At 41.5% G+C, this 19,985-nt stretch overlaps 1 protein-coding gene across 2 annotated transcripts in view; it reads right to left on the reverse strand.

Annotated features, from left to right (window-relative positions):
• Ogfod1 (2-oxoglutarate and iron dependent oxygenase domain containing 1) overlaps positions 1-19,910 on the reverse strand; it is a 33,818-nt gene extending 13,908 nt beyond the window's left edge. The window contains exons 1-10 of one of the 2 annotated variants that reach the window (XM_052728773.1): positions 19,702-19,910; positions 18,499-18,644; positions 13,596-13,642; positions 8,144-8,244; positions 4,814-4,930; positions 3,988-4,079; positions 3,651-3,779; positions 3,159-3,272; positions 601-680; positions 35-348 (exon numbers count right to left, since the gene is read on the reverse strand). In XM_052728773.1, the coding sequence (XP_052584733.1) occupies positions 35-348; positions 601-680; positions 3,159-3,272; positions 3,651-3,779; positions 3,988-4,079; positions 4,814-4,930; positions 8,144-8,244; positions 13,596-13,642; positions 18,499-18,644; positions 19,702-19,855 (1,294 nt within the window). In that variant the 5' untranslated portion in view covers positions 19,856-19,910. The remainder of the gene's footprint in view (positions 1-34; positions 349-600; positions 681-3,158; positions 3,273-3,650; positions 3,780-3,987; positions 4,080-4,813; positions 4,931-8,143; positions 8,245-13,595; positions 13,643-18,498; positions 18,645-19,701) is intronic. The other variant, XM_052728774.1, reaches the window with a different exon arrangement.
• Between the last annotated feature and the right edge of the window lie 75 nt (positions 19,911-19,985).

Consider the following 19,985-nt stretch of genomic DNA (forward strand, 5'->3'; position numbering starts at 1 on the left):
GTAAAAATAAAGGTGAGTCCTAACACTAGCTTACCTTTCTTTGCTTCATCTTCCTGTGGTTCCAGGTCTGTCTGTTCACCACTCTCCTGACTGTGGCTGCCAAGAGCTGCCTGTTTATTCTCGGGCCCTGAGGGGCTTTGGCTAGTCCCTTCTTCCGTGCCATCAGCAGCACAGGCTGCTTCTCCCTCTCCTTTGTCCTCAATCTCATCTTCTTCTGACGGGGCCAGGAAGTGGAGTTTCAGGCCGGTGAAGTTGGAGAGCAGCAAGAACAGTGCCTCGGAGCGGAACAAGCCCATGCACTCCTTCAGTATCTTGGGGAGGTTGCTTTCTTCCGCTTTCTCATAGAACCTGAAAAGCAGCAATGGTGAGCTCCTCAGCCCCCCATGTGAGCTCACCCATGCAATCAAAGCTGGTCAGTAGCTTTGAACCTTTCTCCCGAAATGATGGCACGACTTAGGAGACTGGTGAGACTGCTAGGACCCGCTGCAGCATGTCCTGGGGAACTCAACGTTAAGGGCAAGTGTCCTACTGGAGATGACTCATGCAGATGAAAGGGAGGTGCTGAATACAGATGGAACCATCTGTGATGGGGACCTCTACCTTTTGTTTGGGGGACCACGGCTATTCCATTCCACACCTCCTTTCTCCAAGGCTTCACAGACCTTTGCAAATTTCTCAGGCTGGAAAATAAACAAAGAAGTTAGCAATTCTTCCTGCAATCCCTCCCTCTTCTGGCAGGAGAAGCAGCTCTGCAGAATATCAGCTGGCTGACTCCTAAGGGGTCCATTTGAATATTTCCTCTTTCATACAGGAACTATGGGGCAGTTTTAGCTAAGAGAGCTAAGTGCCATTGGGCTACTCCATTAAGTGCTTGTAAATTTATTATTAAAGAATTTTTAAGCAAAGTGATGGTGGCACACACCTTTAATCCCAGCACTGGAGAGGCAAAGGCTGGTAGATCTCTGTGAGTTCGAGGCCAGCCTGGTATATAAAGCGAGCTTCAGGTTCCAGGACAGCCAGGGCTGTTCCACAGAGAAACCCGCCTCAAAAAAAAAAGAAAGAAAAAGAATTTTTGTATGTATGTGTGATGTATGTGAGTGTATGCACATGAGAGCATGCACCCAAGCATATGTGTGTGGAGACTAGAGAAGGACCTCTTGCAGACAGGATCCCTCACTGAACCTGGAGCATGTGGTTCCCAGCCCTCTCCCACTAGGTTGGTAGCCAGCAATTCCAGTCTCTTGTCTCTGGCCCCAGAAATAAACAAACACATGAACACATGGGCGCTCAGAGATCATGAGATCTAAGCTCAGATCCTCACACTTGTGAAACAGATGGTCTTACTCACTGAACCATTTCTCCGGCTCCTAGTGGTTATATAGTGTATGTTAAGTGGCTAAATGCTAAATCTCAAATTCCTAGTGACACTAACTCTTGGATTCTTAGGCTGTGATGAGGAAAAGTTAAACTGTATTAGCTAGTGTTAATATGATGCAGCTTGTCCCCTCATTTAATAAGCTTTCAAATTTTGAATAGTCAAATATAATATAGAAACTTTCTATTGAAATATATTCACAAGAAGCTTTAATTTAAAAAAATACTATATATATGTGTGTGTGTGTGTGTGTGTGTGTGTGTGTGTGTGTGTGTGTTTTTCCTGCATGTCTATGCATCTGTGCATTGCCCATGGGGGTCAAAAGAGGGCGTTGGGTACCCTGGAAATGGAGTTACAGACAGTTGTTAGATGTTATTATGTCTATAACAGTATAATGCCTCTTAAATTCTGTAATATTCAAGGTCAACTGTAAAATTCTGAGAGTCAGTTGACATAACCCTCCAGCTTTTTCATGGAGGAAGAGCTCTTGGGACTGTTATCTCACACAGCTCTTACAACCCTGCAAGAAAGCCCAGGCAGGTATCATCCCAGTGCAACCAATAAGACAATAAATACCTAGTGTGCTCACTTGCTCAGCTTAGGGAAACCTGAGTAGGACATGATTTCTGACTTCAGCTCCTTCCACTCAAGTTGCCTCATCATGGTCAAACATTCACTATTAGATCACTATAAGTAGCAATGTATCTATTAAAAATGAGCAAAGACCATATTCATCAAATGAATAGAAAGAAAACAAACTAGGTACCAAATCCCTTTTAGGGAAGAAGCTTCGGTGTGTGTGTGTGGGGGGGGCATTATAGTCCTGGGCAGGTTCAGTGGTTAAAAGTGTTTATTACAGAGGACCTGTAGCTTCAGTTCCAGGGCATCTGATGCCCTCTTCTGGCCTCCTTGAGTACCAACATACATGTATGCATACATACATGTAAATAAAATGAAATCTAAACCTTAAAAAGGTCCATAGAGCCAGGTGGTGGTGGCGCACGCCTTTAATCCCCGCACTTGTGAAGCAGAGGCAGGCAGATCTCTGTGAGTTCGGGGCCAGCCTGGTCTACAGAGCAAGTTCCAGGATAGTTAGGGCTGTTATACAGGGTTCTCCAAAAAAAAAAAAAAAAAGTCCATAGAGTCCTAGGGATGTCACACACACACCCAACAGCAATGCTTATTATAATTTGTGCATTTGATTTGAAGAGTGTTGTAGAATATTATTTCAAGGTGTGTTACTTTTGTTTATGTTATGTTGTATTTGGTTAACTCTGTGAAGCTGTGTTACTGTGCCTATCTAAAACACCTGATGGTCTAAGAAAGAACTGGCCAACAGCAAGGCAGAAAGGAGAAAGGATAAGCAGGGCTGGCAGGCAGAGAGACTATAGAGAGGGACAAATCTGGGAAGACAGAGATCTAGCAGCCAGAGAAGGAGGAGGACACCAGGGACCAGCCACCCGTCTACACAACCAGCCACTGAGTAAGAGTAAGAATCAGAAGTGAGATAACAGGAGAAGCCCAGAAGTAAAAGGTAGACAGGATAAGTTAAGGAAAGCAGGCAAGAAACAAGTCAAGCTAAAGCTGGGCATTCATAAGTAAGACTAAGCCTCTATATGCGATTTGTTTGGGAGCTGGGTGGTGGGCCCTCCAAAAAGAGTAATAAAACAAACAACAACAGAAGAGACACATAAACATCTGAGCTAGGAAGGAAAACAGTCTTGATCAGTTTTAGCAAGATGATACGTCAACAACACATATAAAACAGGCTATGGTGGCATACCTTAAGAAACTCCTTCAGGAGAATTTCAGACCTTTCCTCAAATTCTTCTTGAATTTGCATTTGATAATCCATCTCCAGATAAGCAGGGTTGATCCACTCATATAAAATCTCATGCTTACAAAAAAGCAGCAGATACACGAGATCCATTAATATCTACAGCTTCTTGTCATTCCAGTCTTCACTTTTTATGTTCCTCCTATCAAGCCCAAAGTACTAGAAAACTCGGAGAAAACATTATCAAAATTTATCTAAGAAAAATGGAAGTTCAAAGTCCAGTTTCAGCATTGGCAAGATCTAACTTTAAGATCAGAAAAACAGGTTGGGTATAAAGTTCATTGGTAGAACATTTTGTTAGCATATGCAAGCCCCTTGATTTAATTTCTAGTACTGCAAAATACGTGTCAGCTCGCATGGTCCTCACAAGAGTAAAATCAGAAAAACAACTAATATGCTATAGTACATAAGATAAGAATCCCAGTAATTTATGCTTACGTCTTGTGGGATGTGAGGGTGTCGAGGAATTGGGGGCTCAAAGTAGGTGGGAGGCCTGGCTAACGAAGGACCATGAAACCAGCCACTTATAGATAAACGTGATGTTTCTTCAGACAGAACTTCAGATACCTGCAAGATCAAGACCAGGAGCACATCAACTCAAAGGATGACAAATGAAGACACTAGCTAAGACACATTAACTTGAGAATCCATCAAGCTAGGCATGAAAACAACCGCGTGAGACAGTCCAGCAGGAAGTGGACATACTTAGACAGTGGGTGATAGAAAACAAGATCTTGGTCCTTAGTGCACTATAGACTTGTCTTACAATATTTACCTGGTGGAAGGATACTGGAGATACTTCAAAGAAAACCAGTTTGTTCCACGAAGGGGTAAGAGACTTGACAATCTGCTTTGGCTGGAAGTGTTCTGCATCAGGAGAGAAGATATCCATAAATGGGTTCATTAGTATTACCACTTGCAGGCTGCCTCATCCAGCTCCTGACGTTCTCAAATACTCCCTTCTACCTGTGTGACTCACTAGTCTCTAGGTGACATGCTTCCACCACACTGTCCAGCTGTTATTGATGAGAGTGGATGAACTTCTCATTTTCCTAGCGTCAACCTGTGGTGAGTCACTCAAACAAACCGAACCCTTGTCAGACAGGCTGCGGATGGCGGACTCACAGGCACAGGTAGCTTGGTATGCCTTTTGCCCTTCCATGGTCAGGACACAGAACAAGATCTCCTTCTCATCTTAATCAGCTTTGTCTCTGAACAAGTATTTGAAATATAACTTCAAGAGGTGGTTGTTAGGGCTAGCATTAATTCTACCTGTGGTAGTCACTGTGCCAAATACATGGTTTCTTTTTTCTTTTGTTCTTTTGGAATTTTGTTTGTTTTTTTTCGAGATAAGGTTTCTCTGTGTAACAGCTCTGACTGTCCTGGAACTTGCTTTGTAGACCAGGCTGGCCTCGAACTCACAGGGATCTACCTGCCTCTGCCTCCCAAGTGCTGAGTGGGATTAAAGGCATGCACCACTACCACCCAGCTGAATACATGGTTTCTATCTCCTTTGACACATTATATGTCAGACTGGTGATCCTGAGGCTACTGGCTGGAATTCAGGAGTGGCTACTGAAGGTAGTAAATGTGCATTTTACCATCAGTGTTGTAAAGGTCCAGGGTGCCCCCCAAGCTCCTGTCCCAGGAAGGAACCAGGTACAGAATGAAGGCGATCCTCCGCCCCTCCAGCTCATCGTCATGGCAGAGCAGAGCATCTGCAATCATTTAAAGCATAATTTAGATCATTGTACACAGAATAGCTGCTATCTGCTTGTGCTTTCAATCAGTCCCCCTGACATTCATCTGTAATGTCAACTCCAGCTTTAACTGTCGCTTTAGATGACACTTCTCATTTGTAAATGTAGCAATCAAACCCATGCAACATAGAAAGCCTTAAACACAGTGAATACAGACAGAGCTACAATATAGTTACCAACACTATTTTTCTACATATTTTTGTTATATTTTTCCCTCATATGTGTATTCACTTAAAGAAATAGTATGCTATAGTGGTGGGCTGTAGGCTGACTTCTTTAAAATTACAAAGTGAGTGTTTTTCCATATCAATATACACCCTAGACATCACTTTTAATGGCTACACAATTAGTGTACTATATAGACTGTAAATTTACCTTTTCTCTAATTGAATTTCTAAATTAAATTGTTTGTATTTCTTGGCTATTCCAAAGAATGCCTTAACAAATTTTACTGTTCATGGGTACATAGATCCCTTTGTCCTTGAAATTTTTTTTTTTTAACATTTATTTATTGTGTGTTGGTGGCGAGAGAGGGACATGTGGACCAGAGGACAACTTGCGAAGTTGGTCCTCTTCCACTGTGTGGGTCCCAGGAATCAAACTCAGGTTGTCAGGTTTAGAGGCAAGTACCTTTAACCCACTGAACCAACCCATCTTGCTGGCCTGATTCCTTTGTTCTTGTTCTCATTAACTGCCTAGCCTAATTCTTTAAAGCCATTGGTGGGGTTGAGCAAGGTGGGCATCTATGAAGGATGGGACAGGGCAAAAGGCTACACTGAACTGGGACTGTTTATACATGAAGGGATTGGTCCAATAGGTAAATATGTTGAAGATAATGGGCCTAGGTGCTGCACAATTGAAGAAGGTTTACAGTTAAGGAAAAGAAATCTAGAATAAACCCTGTAGTATTCAACTGGCACTGGAAAAAGCAGTATGAATTCAGTTTCCTATATCTACAGCTATGTAGGTATAGCAATGCATAAATGTTATGTGTATATGTTTGTGTGAATATGTAGGGGTATATATTCTGGCATTTTCACTGAAAGGGTCTAGGTGACACCCTAGTGACAAAGACTGAGTCCAGGCCTTGACTTTCAAGTACATTCTTCACTAAAAGGAACCAGGATGCATGCACTCTAGGTCATTCTAGACCTGGCATGGGAAAGAGGAGGCAAGCCTTGAAAATCCTGCTTGCAGAAATTAGGAAATAAAGAATGATAAGAACATAGCAAGAGGGCCCCAGATCAGCTCTAGGGTACTCTCCTCGACCAAATCAAAGACAATATAAGCCTCAATAGAATAACAGCAATTGCAATAGCTCACTGTATAAACAGTAATCCACAAATTCATACTGATATAAGTAAGTTGATGAATAAACAGTGGGGAGAAGTTTTCAATACAGTGGAATGACAACTAAGGGAAGCAGAAGAAATGACTTCTAGAAAATCATCATTTGGCAACTGACATTGCAGTAATTTAGCTATGAGAATTACCTGTGAAAATAACTGAACCAAAGTTTGGTGAGAAACATGATAATTACATAATCTTAAAGCAGCATGTGCAAATTCCTGGTTCGACTCCTACAAATCCTTACAGTCAGGTTTGGTAGCAAAGTCTTACAATCCTACTGCAGAAACCAAGCAAGAGAATCAAGGTTAAGGCCAATCTGGGCTCCAAGGTGGGTTCAAAGGCAACCTAGGCAACTTAGATGCCAACTCAAAAAAAAAAAAAAAAAAAAAAAGTAAGAAGATTGAGGCTACAGCTCGGAGGTGGTGTTTGCCTAGCAAGGTGAGGCCCTAGGTTCAATCCCAGCAGCAAAACAAACAGCAAACAGCAGAGGATCTGCGCAGTCTGCACAATCTGCCAAGCAGTGGACACATCTGACAGCAGCGTCCCGGAAGTCATTCAAGGCAACATCACTAATACTGTGAGCGTCACTGTGAACCATCTAGCAGGACTCAGAAAAAAGAAAGCTCAGCATTAGCTATGACACTCCTTCCAAATGCATGTCTTAAGGAGAATCACCCAATCACAAGAAGCCCAGACTGAAGGAGCTGTTAAAACATAACTGCCTCTAAGTCTCCCGAAGCATCAAGGTCCTGGAAGTCCAGGAGAGACCAAGAGGCTATTTTAGAATAAAGGAGGCTCAATGGACAGGACAGTGAATGCAGTGTACCATCCTCAACGAGACCCTTTGGCATCAAGGGCCAAATAGTGACAGATGAGCCAGGCCTACGAATTTTCTCACTCTGAAAGCCCATTACTGCCATGGAGGAAGAATGTCTGAAATGTTTAGGCCTATGGTATCCCAGAACTGCAACTATCTTTCAAATAAAACAGGAAAACAAATTATTTGTGCTATGCCTGCCACTTTTATTTAAGTTAAATTACTTCAAATTAAGAAAGAAAAAGAAAAAGAAAAACTGGATGTAGTAGTTTACACCTGTAATCCCAGCACTCAAGAGGATGGGCAGATGATCTCTGTGAGACTGAGACTAGCCTGAATTATAGTGAGATCTTGTCTCAAAGAAATAAAATAAAAAAAAGTAATGAAGATACATAGTAGTTTTTCATATGTATTGCTAAGTTTATCTCCAAAATATTTTACCAATTTAGACTTCCCCAAGACTATACATGATAGGTTTTGTTTTACTAAATTTCGATTCAGGTTTGCTATCATGTATAGTCTTGGGGAAGTCTAATTTAGTAAAACAAAACCAAGCAACGTTTCCCTCTAAAAAGGCACACACATTCCAGAGGACATTTGTGCATCTGAAGGGGAAGTAGAAGGCAACAGACACCTCTGAAGAGGCAAGGCAGGTGACAGGGACTATTACTAGTTACATGGTCCATTCCCCATATTCACTCACCAAATTCAAAATAAAGAGAAGGAAACTCAGCATTAAGGGAACTTTAGAAATATAAGGACAGATTTATAGCATCACCTGTGGAGTTTTACAATACTGTATGCAAGTTGGTATGAGAATTTTTCTGAAAATATGATTAATAGCTGTCATACACCCAAAGAGAAGCACGGCTTTATCCTTTGTGATATGATGGCTATTTCTGCATAGGAGCAGAGTCCTTACTAGGAAGACCCTGATGCTGCCTTTCCATCATTGAGAGTTAAAGCCTTGAAATCTTTAGACAGCAGGGCTTCATCCTCCTTACCAGTGAACTCGTATTTAGCACAGGACATATCAATGGTTGGTTCTAGGTCAATGCTGGAAACCTTAGAAAGCCAGTCCCGAAAATCTTCAAACATAAGTTTCCTAGAAGTGTGAACAAAAGACAATTTGTTATGCCACAGCATAGGCTCAATCAGGAGCTACGCCATTCCTATGCTCCCATAAGGTCGCATTTCATTCAAGAGACCATTCTCAAATTTCATTCATGAGACCCTGAGAGACTGAGAGATGCTCCAGTTTAAATTTGCATGCTGTCAAGTTCCCAGGGAAATCATGGAACTCTCCAGCTACCACAGTGCGCTTGCTCTAAGTCTCGTCATTTCGTTCCCTAGCAGTTTGCCTGTGGTATGGCCTCCCATACCAGCACTCTGGTTTTATTGTCCGTCACTACATCACTGTTCCATTATAAGTCACCCAGTTTCACACAGGCTTTTCAGTAGTAAATGTGAAAACTCAATTCCTTTTTTTTTAAAAACACATTTTGCTTCTGACACCAAATACGTGGTTTTTCCCTGTTAACTACCTATTTTTGGAAACAATCAGCACCCCTTAAAACTCAGTTCAGGGGCTGGAGAGATGGCTCAGAGGTTAAGAGCACTGCTTGATCTTCCAGAGGTCCTGAGTTCAATTCCCAGCAACCACATGGTGGCTCACAACCATTTGTAATGAGATCTGGTGCCCTCTTCTGACCTGCAGTCATACATGCTGTATACATAATAAATAAATAAATCTTAAAAAAAAAAACAAAAAACAACTCAGTTCAATTCTTACACTAGCTACAGGATTAAGGGCTCAGTCTCACAGGACTGGCTGCCTTCAGACCCAATTAGAGGACCAGCTCATGAGCTGTGCTGATCCGGTATAAACAGGAGGTCCCTACAACACCCTCCTCAAGTTGGATCATTTTTGAGGTAATTTTTTACTTCACCCACATCAGGAAGCTCACAACTATCTGTAACTCCAGTTCCAGGGATCCAATGTCCTCTGGCCTCCAAGGTCATCTATACACAGATGAACTCAACTAAGGCACACACACAAACAATAATTTTATGACTCAACTCAGGAACAGCCAAATACAAAAGATTCACAGCATAAAGCCCTGGGGAGAGAAACTGAACCTCTCTCGCATCTCCTTGGCACCTCAGGAACTTAGGGATGCTTTGCTGCACAGGCATGGTTGACTAAACAAACCACTGGCCACTAGGGATGCATCTAGCCAACTGTAAGCCCTTCTTCTCTTTGAAACAAGGTCCTGCTTTATAGCCTAGGCTTGGCCTACAATGTACTATGTAGCTCAGGCTAGACTCAAACTTGTAGCAATCCTTCTACCTGACCTGACCACCCTCCTCGTTTTCCCGGGCCGGAATGGTTAGAGCTGAGAGTTGCCGCCCTCTTGGTTATCTTCTTGGCAACTGTCCCTTCTTCTCCAGCCTTTAGGAGTTCTCCATTACCAGAAGCTCAGGTGTGGTAGAAAGGTTGTTTTTTTCCCTAACAAAGTTTCTCCATTCACCTTTATTAATCTCAACACTTAAATTCTAAATCTTAGGAGCTTGCTGCCAGGAATGGGGACTAAGATGAATTAAGTATTTCCTGTTATAAATCCAACATCATAAGCATAATACTAATGCAGTGATGCACCCTTGAAATTAGGATTTATTTATTTATTTATTTATTTATTTATTTATTTATTTATTTTGAGATAGGTTTCACTGTGTAGCCCTGGCTGTCCTGGAACTCATTCTGTAGACCAGGCTGGCCTAGAACTCACAGAGATCAGCCTGCCTCTGCTTCGCAACTACTGGGATTAAAGGTGTGCACTACCACTGCCTGGCTGAAATTAGGATTTTTTGAACTGTCTTTTTTCTAAATCCAGCTTTGGTTAAGTCTACATGTGCATCTTTCCTGGCTTTTTATTGTCTCCTTTCTAAAAACGTACCAGTGCCATAGGGAGGGCAGGATCCAACTGAGAATAGCTCTCTCTCTCTCCACTTTTGGGATGTAAGTGTCAATAAACTCATTTTTCCATCTGATGTATTTTATGCCACATTTTTCTTCACACAGACAAGAAGCTGGGTCCAGAGTCACTTGTTAGTGCTAGGGGCTCCAGTAACACTAGTACTGCTGTTTGATAAACACTTGGGTGAGCAACTGCAGGAGATCACAAAATGACCTTCCTAAAACTTGAATGTATTTATTTGTGTGAGTACACACACCGTGGCACACGTGAAGGTAAGAGAACAATGTGTGGAAATCAGTTCTCTTCTTCTACCATGTGTGTACCGGGAATTGAACTCAGGCCATCACTCTTAGCGGCAAGCACCTTTACCAGCTGAGCCTACTCACTGGTCCACAAAATGACTTTAAATTGTAGTAACCACAAATAATAAATTAATCACACAACAATCAACAAAACATCCACAGATGTTCTGATGCCAGCAGGTGTAAATAAGAAAAGATAATGAACATTTCCATTATAAGATAAGCTGGCCCTCTGGCCCTTTGTATAGCATCTCTTTAATACAAGTTATAACTAGTTCAGCCAGTCAACCCTGAAATAATGTTAACTTTGATAAGTATAAACTTTTAGCTGGACATGTGGTACGTAACTGTAATCCCAGTACTGAGGAGGGCAAGACAAGAAAGTTGTTATAAGTGCCGGGCCAGCCACTGAAAACAGTAAGAACAACAAAAACAAGCACAGTAACAGCCAACAACAACAACAACAACACAACCAACCAACCAACCAACCAACAAAACAAAACAAAACAAAAAACAAACCCCAATCCAAATGTTTTTAAAAGTCTTATATTTGATCAAATTATACACATGAAGATATAGGACTTTTGGCTCATTCAAATGCACAGAACAGAAATTCCTACAAAATGCAATTGTGTTGTCAGTAACTACTCCTGAGAAATCTGTAAGACCCCACTACCGTTTTCTTACAACGTATACTCCTCAAACCAAAACATCCCATAAGATGTTTTGTGCTTGGCTGGGACAACCCCGGAAGTGTTCTGTAATCTCTAAAGGCACAGCTTCCAATGATGCATAATGCGTCAAGACAGCCAGCTGCTACACTGGTCCCCAGACAATGGTAGGGGGTAAGGGTGGGGATAAATATTTCTGAAAAATCAACTGCTATCATCAACTCCCAAAACTAATGCTACAGAAAGCTCCTTTCTATACACACTGTGAAGTAACCAGGGACAGGGACAGGCTTCTATCTTCTCTCATCTTTGGCATCTTTAATTTTATTTGTGAGAACACCCAGAACACACATGGCAAATAAAAAGACCATTTTCTGTAATAGTCAAGCATGTCCTGGTCTCCCATTTGTGACTCTTTGAGTATGGGATAATGCTCAGTCATGGATGATGGGTGTTTTGGACTAATGAGACCAAATGTCTGAAAGTGAGATTGTTTCTCTTTAGGAGGAAAGTCTAAATTAGTATGAAATATGAGTTATAGTTAACACATAAGCAGTACTTCTAGATAGAAAGAAATAACCTGTACAGGCTACTATCATATAAGGGACTGTCTCAGAGAAAAAATAACTCTTTGTACATAGATGAAAAGCAGCTACTATACAGCATGTTCTCATTATTGAAAAAAAATCTTAAAGAAGTAAAAAGAAAATGTTTTTAAAAACTCTAATCCTGGGGCTGGAGAGATGGCTCAGAGGTTAAGAGCACTGACTGTTCTTCCAGAGGTCCTGAGTTCAATTCCCAGCAACCACATGGTGGCTCACAACCATCTGTAATAAGATCTGGTGCCCTCTTCTGGCCTGCAGGGATACATGCAGGCAGAACACTATACATAATAAATAAATAAATCTTTAAAAAAAAAAAAAACTCTAATCCTATTCGTCTACTTGAAGTCTTTCAGTTTGTACATAAACATACAGTTTATGTCTGCAGCACATTCTTTCCTTTTGAAAACAGTGTATCCCAATGATCTAAGATGCTTTTATTTGTAATAACCATCCTCTTATACACCCCTAAGGGGAGAAAATATTACTAATTAAACTAGAACAAAATAGCAACTAGAGAGGACACTAGATTTTAGAGGTTTTTTTTTTTTTTACAAGTATCATTGAATTGACAAAATAAAGTGTGATTATCTTGTTTATTAAAATTCACACACATATTCATGGTTGCATAGTTTCCTGTATGGAACTTTGTGTACTTTTTTTTTTTTAAAGATTTATTTATTTATTATGTATACACTGTTCTGCCAGCATGTATACCAGTAGGCCAGAAGAGGGCATCAGATCTCATTACAGATGGTTGTGAGCCACCATGAGGGTGCTGGGAATTGAACCTGGGTCCTCTGGAAAAGCAGCCAGTACTCTTAACCACTAAGCCATCTCTCCAGCCCCTGTACTTCTTTGTTTTGTCACCATCAATTCTTAGAATTACTTTATAAAATGTGCATACTTGCAGGTCTGGAGAGATGGCTCTGATTAAGAGCACCAGCTACTTTTTGCAGAGAACCTGGGTTCGGTTCCCAGAACCCACATGGCAGCACACAACCATCTGTAACTCCAGTTCCAGGGGTTCCAACATCTTCTGATGTCCACGGGTACTGCCCACATATGGGGAATATGCATACATGCAGGTGAAACACCCCTAAGCACAATAATTTTTTAAATGCGTACTTTTAAGGGTTTTGGTACACTGTCTTCTAAAGGACTGCACAAGTATGAAAATGTATCTAACTTGTCAACACTGGAGTTTTAATTTTCAGTACTTCCTAGCTTCATGAGCAGAAAATGCTCTCTCCGTTGTTACTTTGTTTCCTTCATAACTAACAAACCCAAACATTTTATTATTAAGATTTGAAGCCAGGCATGGTGACTCATGTCTGTAATCCCAGCAGTTGGTAATTGGAGGCAGGAGTACTACTGTGACTTTCAGGCCAACCTGAGCTACATACATAGTAAGTCTTGGGCCTGCCTGAGACCCTGTCCACAAGGAAGGGAAAGAAGAAGGGAAGGAAGGGAGGGATGAGGAAGGGAGGGAGGAAGGGAGGGAAAGAAGGGTGATCAAGCAAACAATCCAAGGCTTGGGTTTGTATCTTAGCTCTCAATTTTTATTGGGATGTCTTAAAGAAGTTATTTAGTTTCTTAGGGTTTGTTTCTTCCTTTACCAAATGCAATAATGTCAACAAAGAGTGTATGAACTAACATTTAAAGCACTCAGTGAGGTAGCCGGGCATGGTGATGCATGTATACTTTTAATCCCAGCACTCAGGAGGCAGAGGCAGGCGGATCTCTGTGAGTTTGAGGTCAGCCTGGTCTACAGAGAGAGTTACAGGACAGCCAGGCCTTGTTACACAGAGAAACCCTGTCTCGAAAAACAAAACAAAACAAAAAGCACTCAATGCTCTGCCTAACATATATTTGGCACCCAAAAATGTAATTACTTGCTTACCTTAAAGCTGAGATGTGAGGCTCTTTTCTCTTCTTCAAATCATCAGACTTGATCATAAAGGAAAAAAAAGGATTTCCTTGTTACAGTGTATTGGATGCAAAGAAGAACAGTGAGGACTCTGATAGCAGAACATTGTGGCTGAGCCTAGACTGAAGAGAACTACCAGGTCTGACATACAATCCCTCCATCTTACAGCTATGATATGGGCAAGTGACTTAGTGTCTTTGTACCTTATTCATTCAGCAAACACTTAAGTAGTTATTACAGAGAAGCTGACATTTGTTGAAGGAGTCATACAGTAAACATAAAATGTAATTTATTAGCATAAAGGTGGCAAGTGCATAGGAAAAACCAACAGAAAGAGGAATGGGTTGTGCTGAGAGTAGGAAAGGCCTGCAATTGTAAGTAGGTGAGCCAGGTAGACTGCAATGAGGGAAAGCACAATTTACCCCAAATACTGGAGAAACTCAGTGGCTGGGGAAGCGCAAATGGGGGAGCAGTAGGTGAGGATCAAAGCCCTACAGAAGGCATTGTGTTAGCCTGGAGCCAATCTGTGTACGATGGCTTTTACCCAAGGAAATGAAGAGTTATTAAGTTGTTGAGCAAAGGAGAAACGTGAGGTGATATCTTGAGAGAAAACTCCCCATAATGTAGAATCTAGTATTTTCATCACTTGAAAAACATAATTCCATGGGTTTCACATATTCACCATGCAGCCAACCATGCTGCATAAGCCCAGAATTTAACACTACAAAATGAAATCTTGTCTCTATTAGGCAGTTGCGCTCCATCTTTTCTACTACCAGCTCCTAACAAACACCACCCTGTTTCTTGTTTCTATGGGCCATCTGCCTATTCTGGATATTAAAAAAAAAAATCATATAATACACAGCATCTTGAGTCTGGCTTATTTTAAAATTTTATATTTATTATAAGTAGTAGGTGTATAAATGTAGGTATGGCTGTGCCATGGTGCACGTGTGGAGGTCAAGGACAACATCAGGGTTCAGTTCTCCCCTCCCACCTTGTGGAGGAAAAGTCTCTCTCTTGTTTCTACTGTACTGCATACTTTGGGCTAACTGGCCCACAAGTTTCTTGTCTCCACCTCCCATCTCACCAGAGGAGGCCTAGATTACAGATGCTTGCCACCATATCTCACTTTTTTATGTGGGTTCTGAACTCAGCAGCAAGTGCTCTCACCTGCCAAACCATCTCAGTGTTCCCAGAGTCTCACTGGCTTCTATTAGCAAAACATTTCTAAGGCTCATGATGTTGCAGCTCTGACTTACTTTTTATGATTAAATAATACTCCACTAGATGGGCATACTGCATTTTGTTTACCCATTAATCAGTGGGTAGACGTCTGGTTGCTTCTATAAACATTGCTTCTATGAACATCTGTGAGCAAGTTTTTAATGTGAACATGTATGTTCTAATTCTCTTGAATTCACTTACATGAAAAGAACAAAATGGTAACAGTTAGATAAGTGGGTGAAGGTAGGAGCCGGGTTTATACACTCAAATGATTATCATGGTGAGAGATACAGCTTAGAGGGGTGAATGCTGTTGATGGTGAAGTGTAGGAGGTGTTTGGGATGCAGTGAAGAAAGTGTCCTCAGGGGATGGGACATGAGGACTGAACAAGGACTTAAGAATGGCTCATTTTGATCTGAGGTCAAGAGGAGCAACAGAATTAGAGGGAGGAGACTAGGAGTTTAGTGTTGGTTGTAAACCTGTGACTCCTAGACATCCAAGGAGACAGAAAGCCATGAGACTCCATGGAAATCTGTGCTCAATCTTAATTCAGGGATCAAATTATTCAGGATCGAGTATTCTGGCACTAAGAAGGACTCACCAGGAAGTTGGTTCTATGGACTGGTGAGATGGCTAAGTGTGTAAAAGTGCTTGTGAACAAACACGGTGGGTGACCAGAGTTTGATACTCAGAACCTACATAAAGATGGAAGGAGAGGACCAGTTCCAAAACACTGTCCTGTGACTGCCCCTCCCACCTTGCCCTCCCAATAATACTAATTAAAATACAAACAGATGTTGGTTATAAGGGGAAGACTTAGCAAAGGAAATTAAGAGTGTATGTGTGGTAGTTTGAATGAGAATGGTTGACATAGGCTCATATATTTAAATGCTTGGTTCCCAGTTGGTGGACTATTGGGAAGAGATGTGTCCCTGGGAATGGGCTTTGAGGGTTCAAAAGCTCACACCGTATCTGTTGTGAATGAGGTTTGAGTTCTCAGCTACCGATCTAGTATCATGCCTGCCTGCCTGCTGCCATGCTCCCCACAATGATGGTCATGGACTCCAACCCTCTGAACCTGTAAGCCCCCATTAAATGCTTTCTTCTATAAGTTGCCTTGGTCATGGTGTCTTTTCACAGCAATAGAAAAGTAACTAACACAGCATGGTATCCTGAAAGGAAAGTGAAAATATGTCTCTAGGAAGAAGGCATGCAAATGCTTCTAAAAGATCAAGGATTATCTGCCTTTGTAGCATAGTAGGTATTGTGTTGGTCTCGTAAAAAGTCAAAGAATAGCTGGGTGTGGTGGCATACGCCTTTAATCCCAGCACTCAGGAGGCAGAGTCAGGTGGATCTCTGTGAGTTCGAGGCCAGCCTGGTCTACAGAGTGAGATCCAGGACAGGCACCAAAACTACACAGAGAAACCCTGTCTCAAAAAAAAAAAAAAAAAGTCAAAGAATGACAAGTGAAGGCTATATTTACTAATGTGGAGGCTGAGAGTGACCTTGGCAAGCACAGTGGTAAAGGCAAAAGAGTGATCATATGTGCTTACAAGAGGATGAAAGGAAAGGACATGAAGCAGTTTGGACAGCCCTTAAAAGAACCGTGCTAGTAGATGTGATGTCACAGGTCGGTAATCCAGCACACAGGAGGTAGAGGCAGGAGGAGTGTCAGTTTGAGGCTAGCCTAGGCTATATCTAGGGACCTAGCCTCAAAACAAACAAACAAACAAATAAATAAATCTCAGGTGATGGTGGCCAGGCCTTTAATCCCAGTACTTGGGAGTCGGAGGCAGGTGGATCTCTGTCAGTTTGAGGCCCGCCTGGTCTACAGAGCGAGATCCAGGACAGGTTCCAAAGCTACACAGAGAAATTTTGTCTCAACAAACCAAACCAAACCAAAACCCACACCAAATCAAACTAAACCAAAAACAAGCAAGCAAACGAATAAAAAACAGGATGGAAGCTGAAGGGGAAAATTAGATCAAGATCTTTTAAATTTTCATTTAATTAAAAAAATTTTAATGGAAAAAAACCTAATAGAGTTTTGTTATTGTTGTCATGTTAAATTGAATGATCCAGAAGAGAAGGAAAAACTTACATGGTTTCCTATTTGTAAAACAGGAATAGTAGTGCACTCCGTCACAGGACTCTGATGAGGACTTAATAACCAAAACGCTTGGACTGTCATAAAGTATGTACTAGTAATGCTTAAAAAATATGGACAGGCAGTGGTGGCGCACGCCTTTAATCCCAGCACTGGGGAGGCAGAGGCAGGTGGATCTCTATGAATTCAAGTCCAGCCTGGGCTACAGAGTGAGTTCCAAGAAGCTGGATCTACACAGAGAAAGCCTGTCTCGAAAAACAAAATAAACAACAAATACAATATACATTATATAATATAAATATAAATATTCTACAAATCCTAATGTCAGAGATCCAATTATCTGTTAAATTTATAGCACATGCAAAGAAAAAGTATACAGGTGAAGAGATCCTGTCCAAAAGTGAGCAACGCAAAAATTATTCACAATGGGTAATGGCATTTTTCTTTTCTTCATCACCCAGAGTCATTTTTTGCTTTTTTCTCAAGCTTACTTCTTGTCAAACAGCATCAACTAAAAACCATTCTGGGGTTGAGACTGCTCAGTCATTGCAATGCTTGCCTTGTGAGCCTAAGGACTTAGGGCCAATTCCCAGAATCCACAGAGAAAAAGCTGTGTGGCATGTGCTTTTAATTTCAGTGCTAGGCTCACTAGTCAGTCAGTCTAGCCTACTTGATGAGCTTCAGGCCAATGAGAAACCCTGATTCAAAATAAAGGTGTATGGTGCCTGAGAAATGGCACACATGTATATCCACAATTGCTGAGCACACACACTCACACATACACACTCACACACTGGTATCTCAATTTAGTAATCAGAGATCGCTTAGGATTGAAAAGTTGGTATAATTATAAAAGCAGATAACTGCTGTCTTTTCATTAACCTGGTAAACTTTACTGGAATAAAAGTTTGATTTGCATTAGAGTTTCTGGATAATTCAATCATATGTACAAGGTCTACAATTAGAGGGGAGTAGGATGCTGTCAGCTTATCAGATGATCAGCTCCAGCGTAAAAGAATGAGGTATTAATTAGTCACTCTCTTATTCCAGATAAAATCAAAAGGGAAGTGCAAAGAAAATAAAAAAATAATTCATCTGCTTCATTTTTGAATTTTCAAAATATTTCAGTTTTATTTTATGTGTATGGATGTTTTGTCTACATGTATGTCTGTGTATCTATCACATGGTGCCCTTGGAAGCCAGCAGAGGGTGCTGGATTCCCTGGGACTGGAGTTATAGACGGGTGTGGGCAACCATGTGACTGTGTGCTGTGACTGGAACGCAGGTCTAATGGAAGGGCAGCCAGAGCTCTTAATTGCTGAGCTATCTTTCCAACCCTTTTTTGAATTTTTAAACCCTGACAGCCTTTTAGAGTGAGTGGTCCCTGTATTGAAGATGATCCCACACTGGGGACACCAATGGATTGTATTTCTGTGCTAGACCTGGGTCCTCTGGAAGAGCAGTAAGCACTCTACAGTAATGAATGATTTTATAGCCAAAGACTTTCTGAGGAGGAAGAGCTCAAGTAATAGGAATAAATACCTGCTGGAACTTATATAAATCATTGTACTTTTCATGGAAGTCCAGGCTCAAAAGTTCCATCTGAAGTCCTTCCAGGAAGTCTTGGCTTTGGATGAAGTTGGGGATTACACAGTGAAGAAAAGGATCCATGTCCAAGACAATAGCTTCTGTTGGAACAAAAATATTACCCCTTGTCTTTCTTCTCTTCCATATTACACCAAGTAGCATAACAGAATACAAAAGGAGACAATCATGAATTTTTGGGAACCTAATATTTAAAGTTTAATATTCGGAGAAGAATTGTAAGTTGTGTCATTCATTACTCACTCAAGACTACCCTTCTCAGATACTGTGCTTAAATGCTAGTCTTTAATGACTGTGTGTGTGGGGGGGGGAGTATATCACTAATGGAAGCTCTTGCTTTTTTTTTTTTTTAATTTTTTTAGTTTACTGATTCTTGCATCAATGCATTTTAGATTAACTCATTTTCTCCGGAAGAAAGTAAATCAAGAATAGCAAATTAAATGAGAGTAGCAAAACTGGCTGGCCATTTTCTCTTTAATCCTACCCTTATTTTCCCCAAGTTTTCTGTGGGGAGGGAGTGACTGCATTTAAATATGTATGTGTGTGTGTATATATATATATATACTCGGTTGGCTTCTAACCTTCTAATTCATTTCACTTCCACCAGATTCACATTGTATAAGGTAATAGCTTGTAGCTAAGTCTGGAACGATGGTTCCTTTCAAGATTTTTCGTTTCATGCGTCACGTAGTCCAGCGACAAGGCACCTGAGAGTGGTAGCTTCAGGTACCAGCTATCTGGCAGCTCTCAACATCTGTACTGGTCATGCGACATTTGCTAGATGTTTACTGGTTCTCTGGGAAACATTTATGAATGCCTACAAGCATTAGTTTGTCAATCCTACCTTTCCGAGGGGAATACTATTAACGATTCCGTTTTATAAAAGAAACTGACGCTTAAGCAAAGTTAAATACATTGCCCAGTGACGTATCATCAGCAGAGGGATTCTGATTCTAGAATTCAATCCTCAGTTTACATGTCTCCTACTTGCCCATACTCCCGGGTCTATATTTATTTTCCTCCCCAGGCTTGTCAAATCAAGCAGAATTTGGAAAGAACCGAGCAGCTAGAGTCGGAGGTGGCTAAGGTCCTTCCCACGCCTCCTCTCGCGGCCGCTCCTCCCTCACAGCACCTCATTACCATGGCTGAATGGTGTCCGGCGGCTCCAGGCCTCAGCCACCTGCTTCCTCACGGTTTCTTCCGTGACAGCGTCCGAAAATTCCGCCGCTACCTGCTTCTTTCCCTTCTTCACTGGCCGCGCCGGGCCCGGATCGGCGGGCCGCTTCCCGTTCATCTCCTCACCAAGCACAGACACACGCCAAGGAAGTCAGGACGCTATTTCCCTCCAGAAACTACAGTTCCCAAAATGCCCCAGTCCTTAGTCCCAGCATCACCCAGTGGGAAGGCACCAAAAAATAAAGAGG

This window comes from Peromyscus californicus, unplaced genomic scaffold (assembly GCF_007827085.1).
Source record: "Peromyscus californicus insignis strain IS unplaced genomic scaffold, ASM782708v3 Scaffold_8__1_contigs__length_139910024, whole genome shotgun sequence".
Taxonomy (NCBI): domain Eukaryota; kingdom Metazoa; phylum Chordata; class Mammalia; order Rodentia; family Cricetidae; genus Peromyscus; species Peromyscus californicus.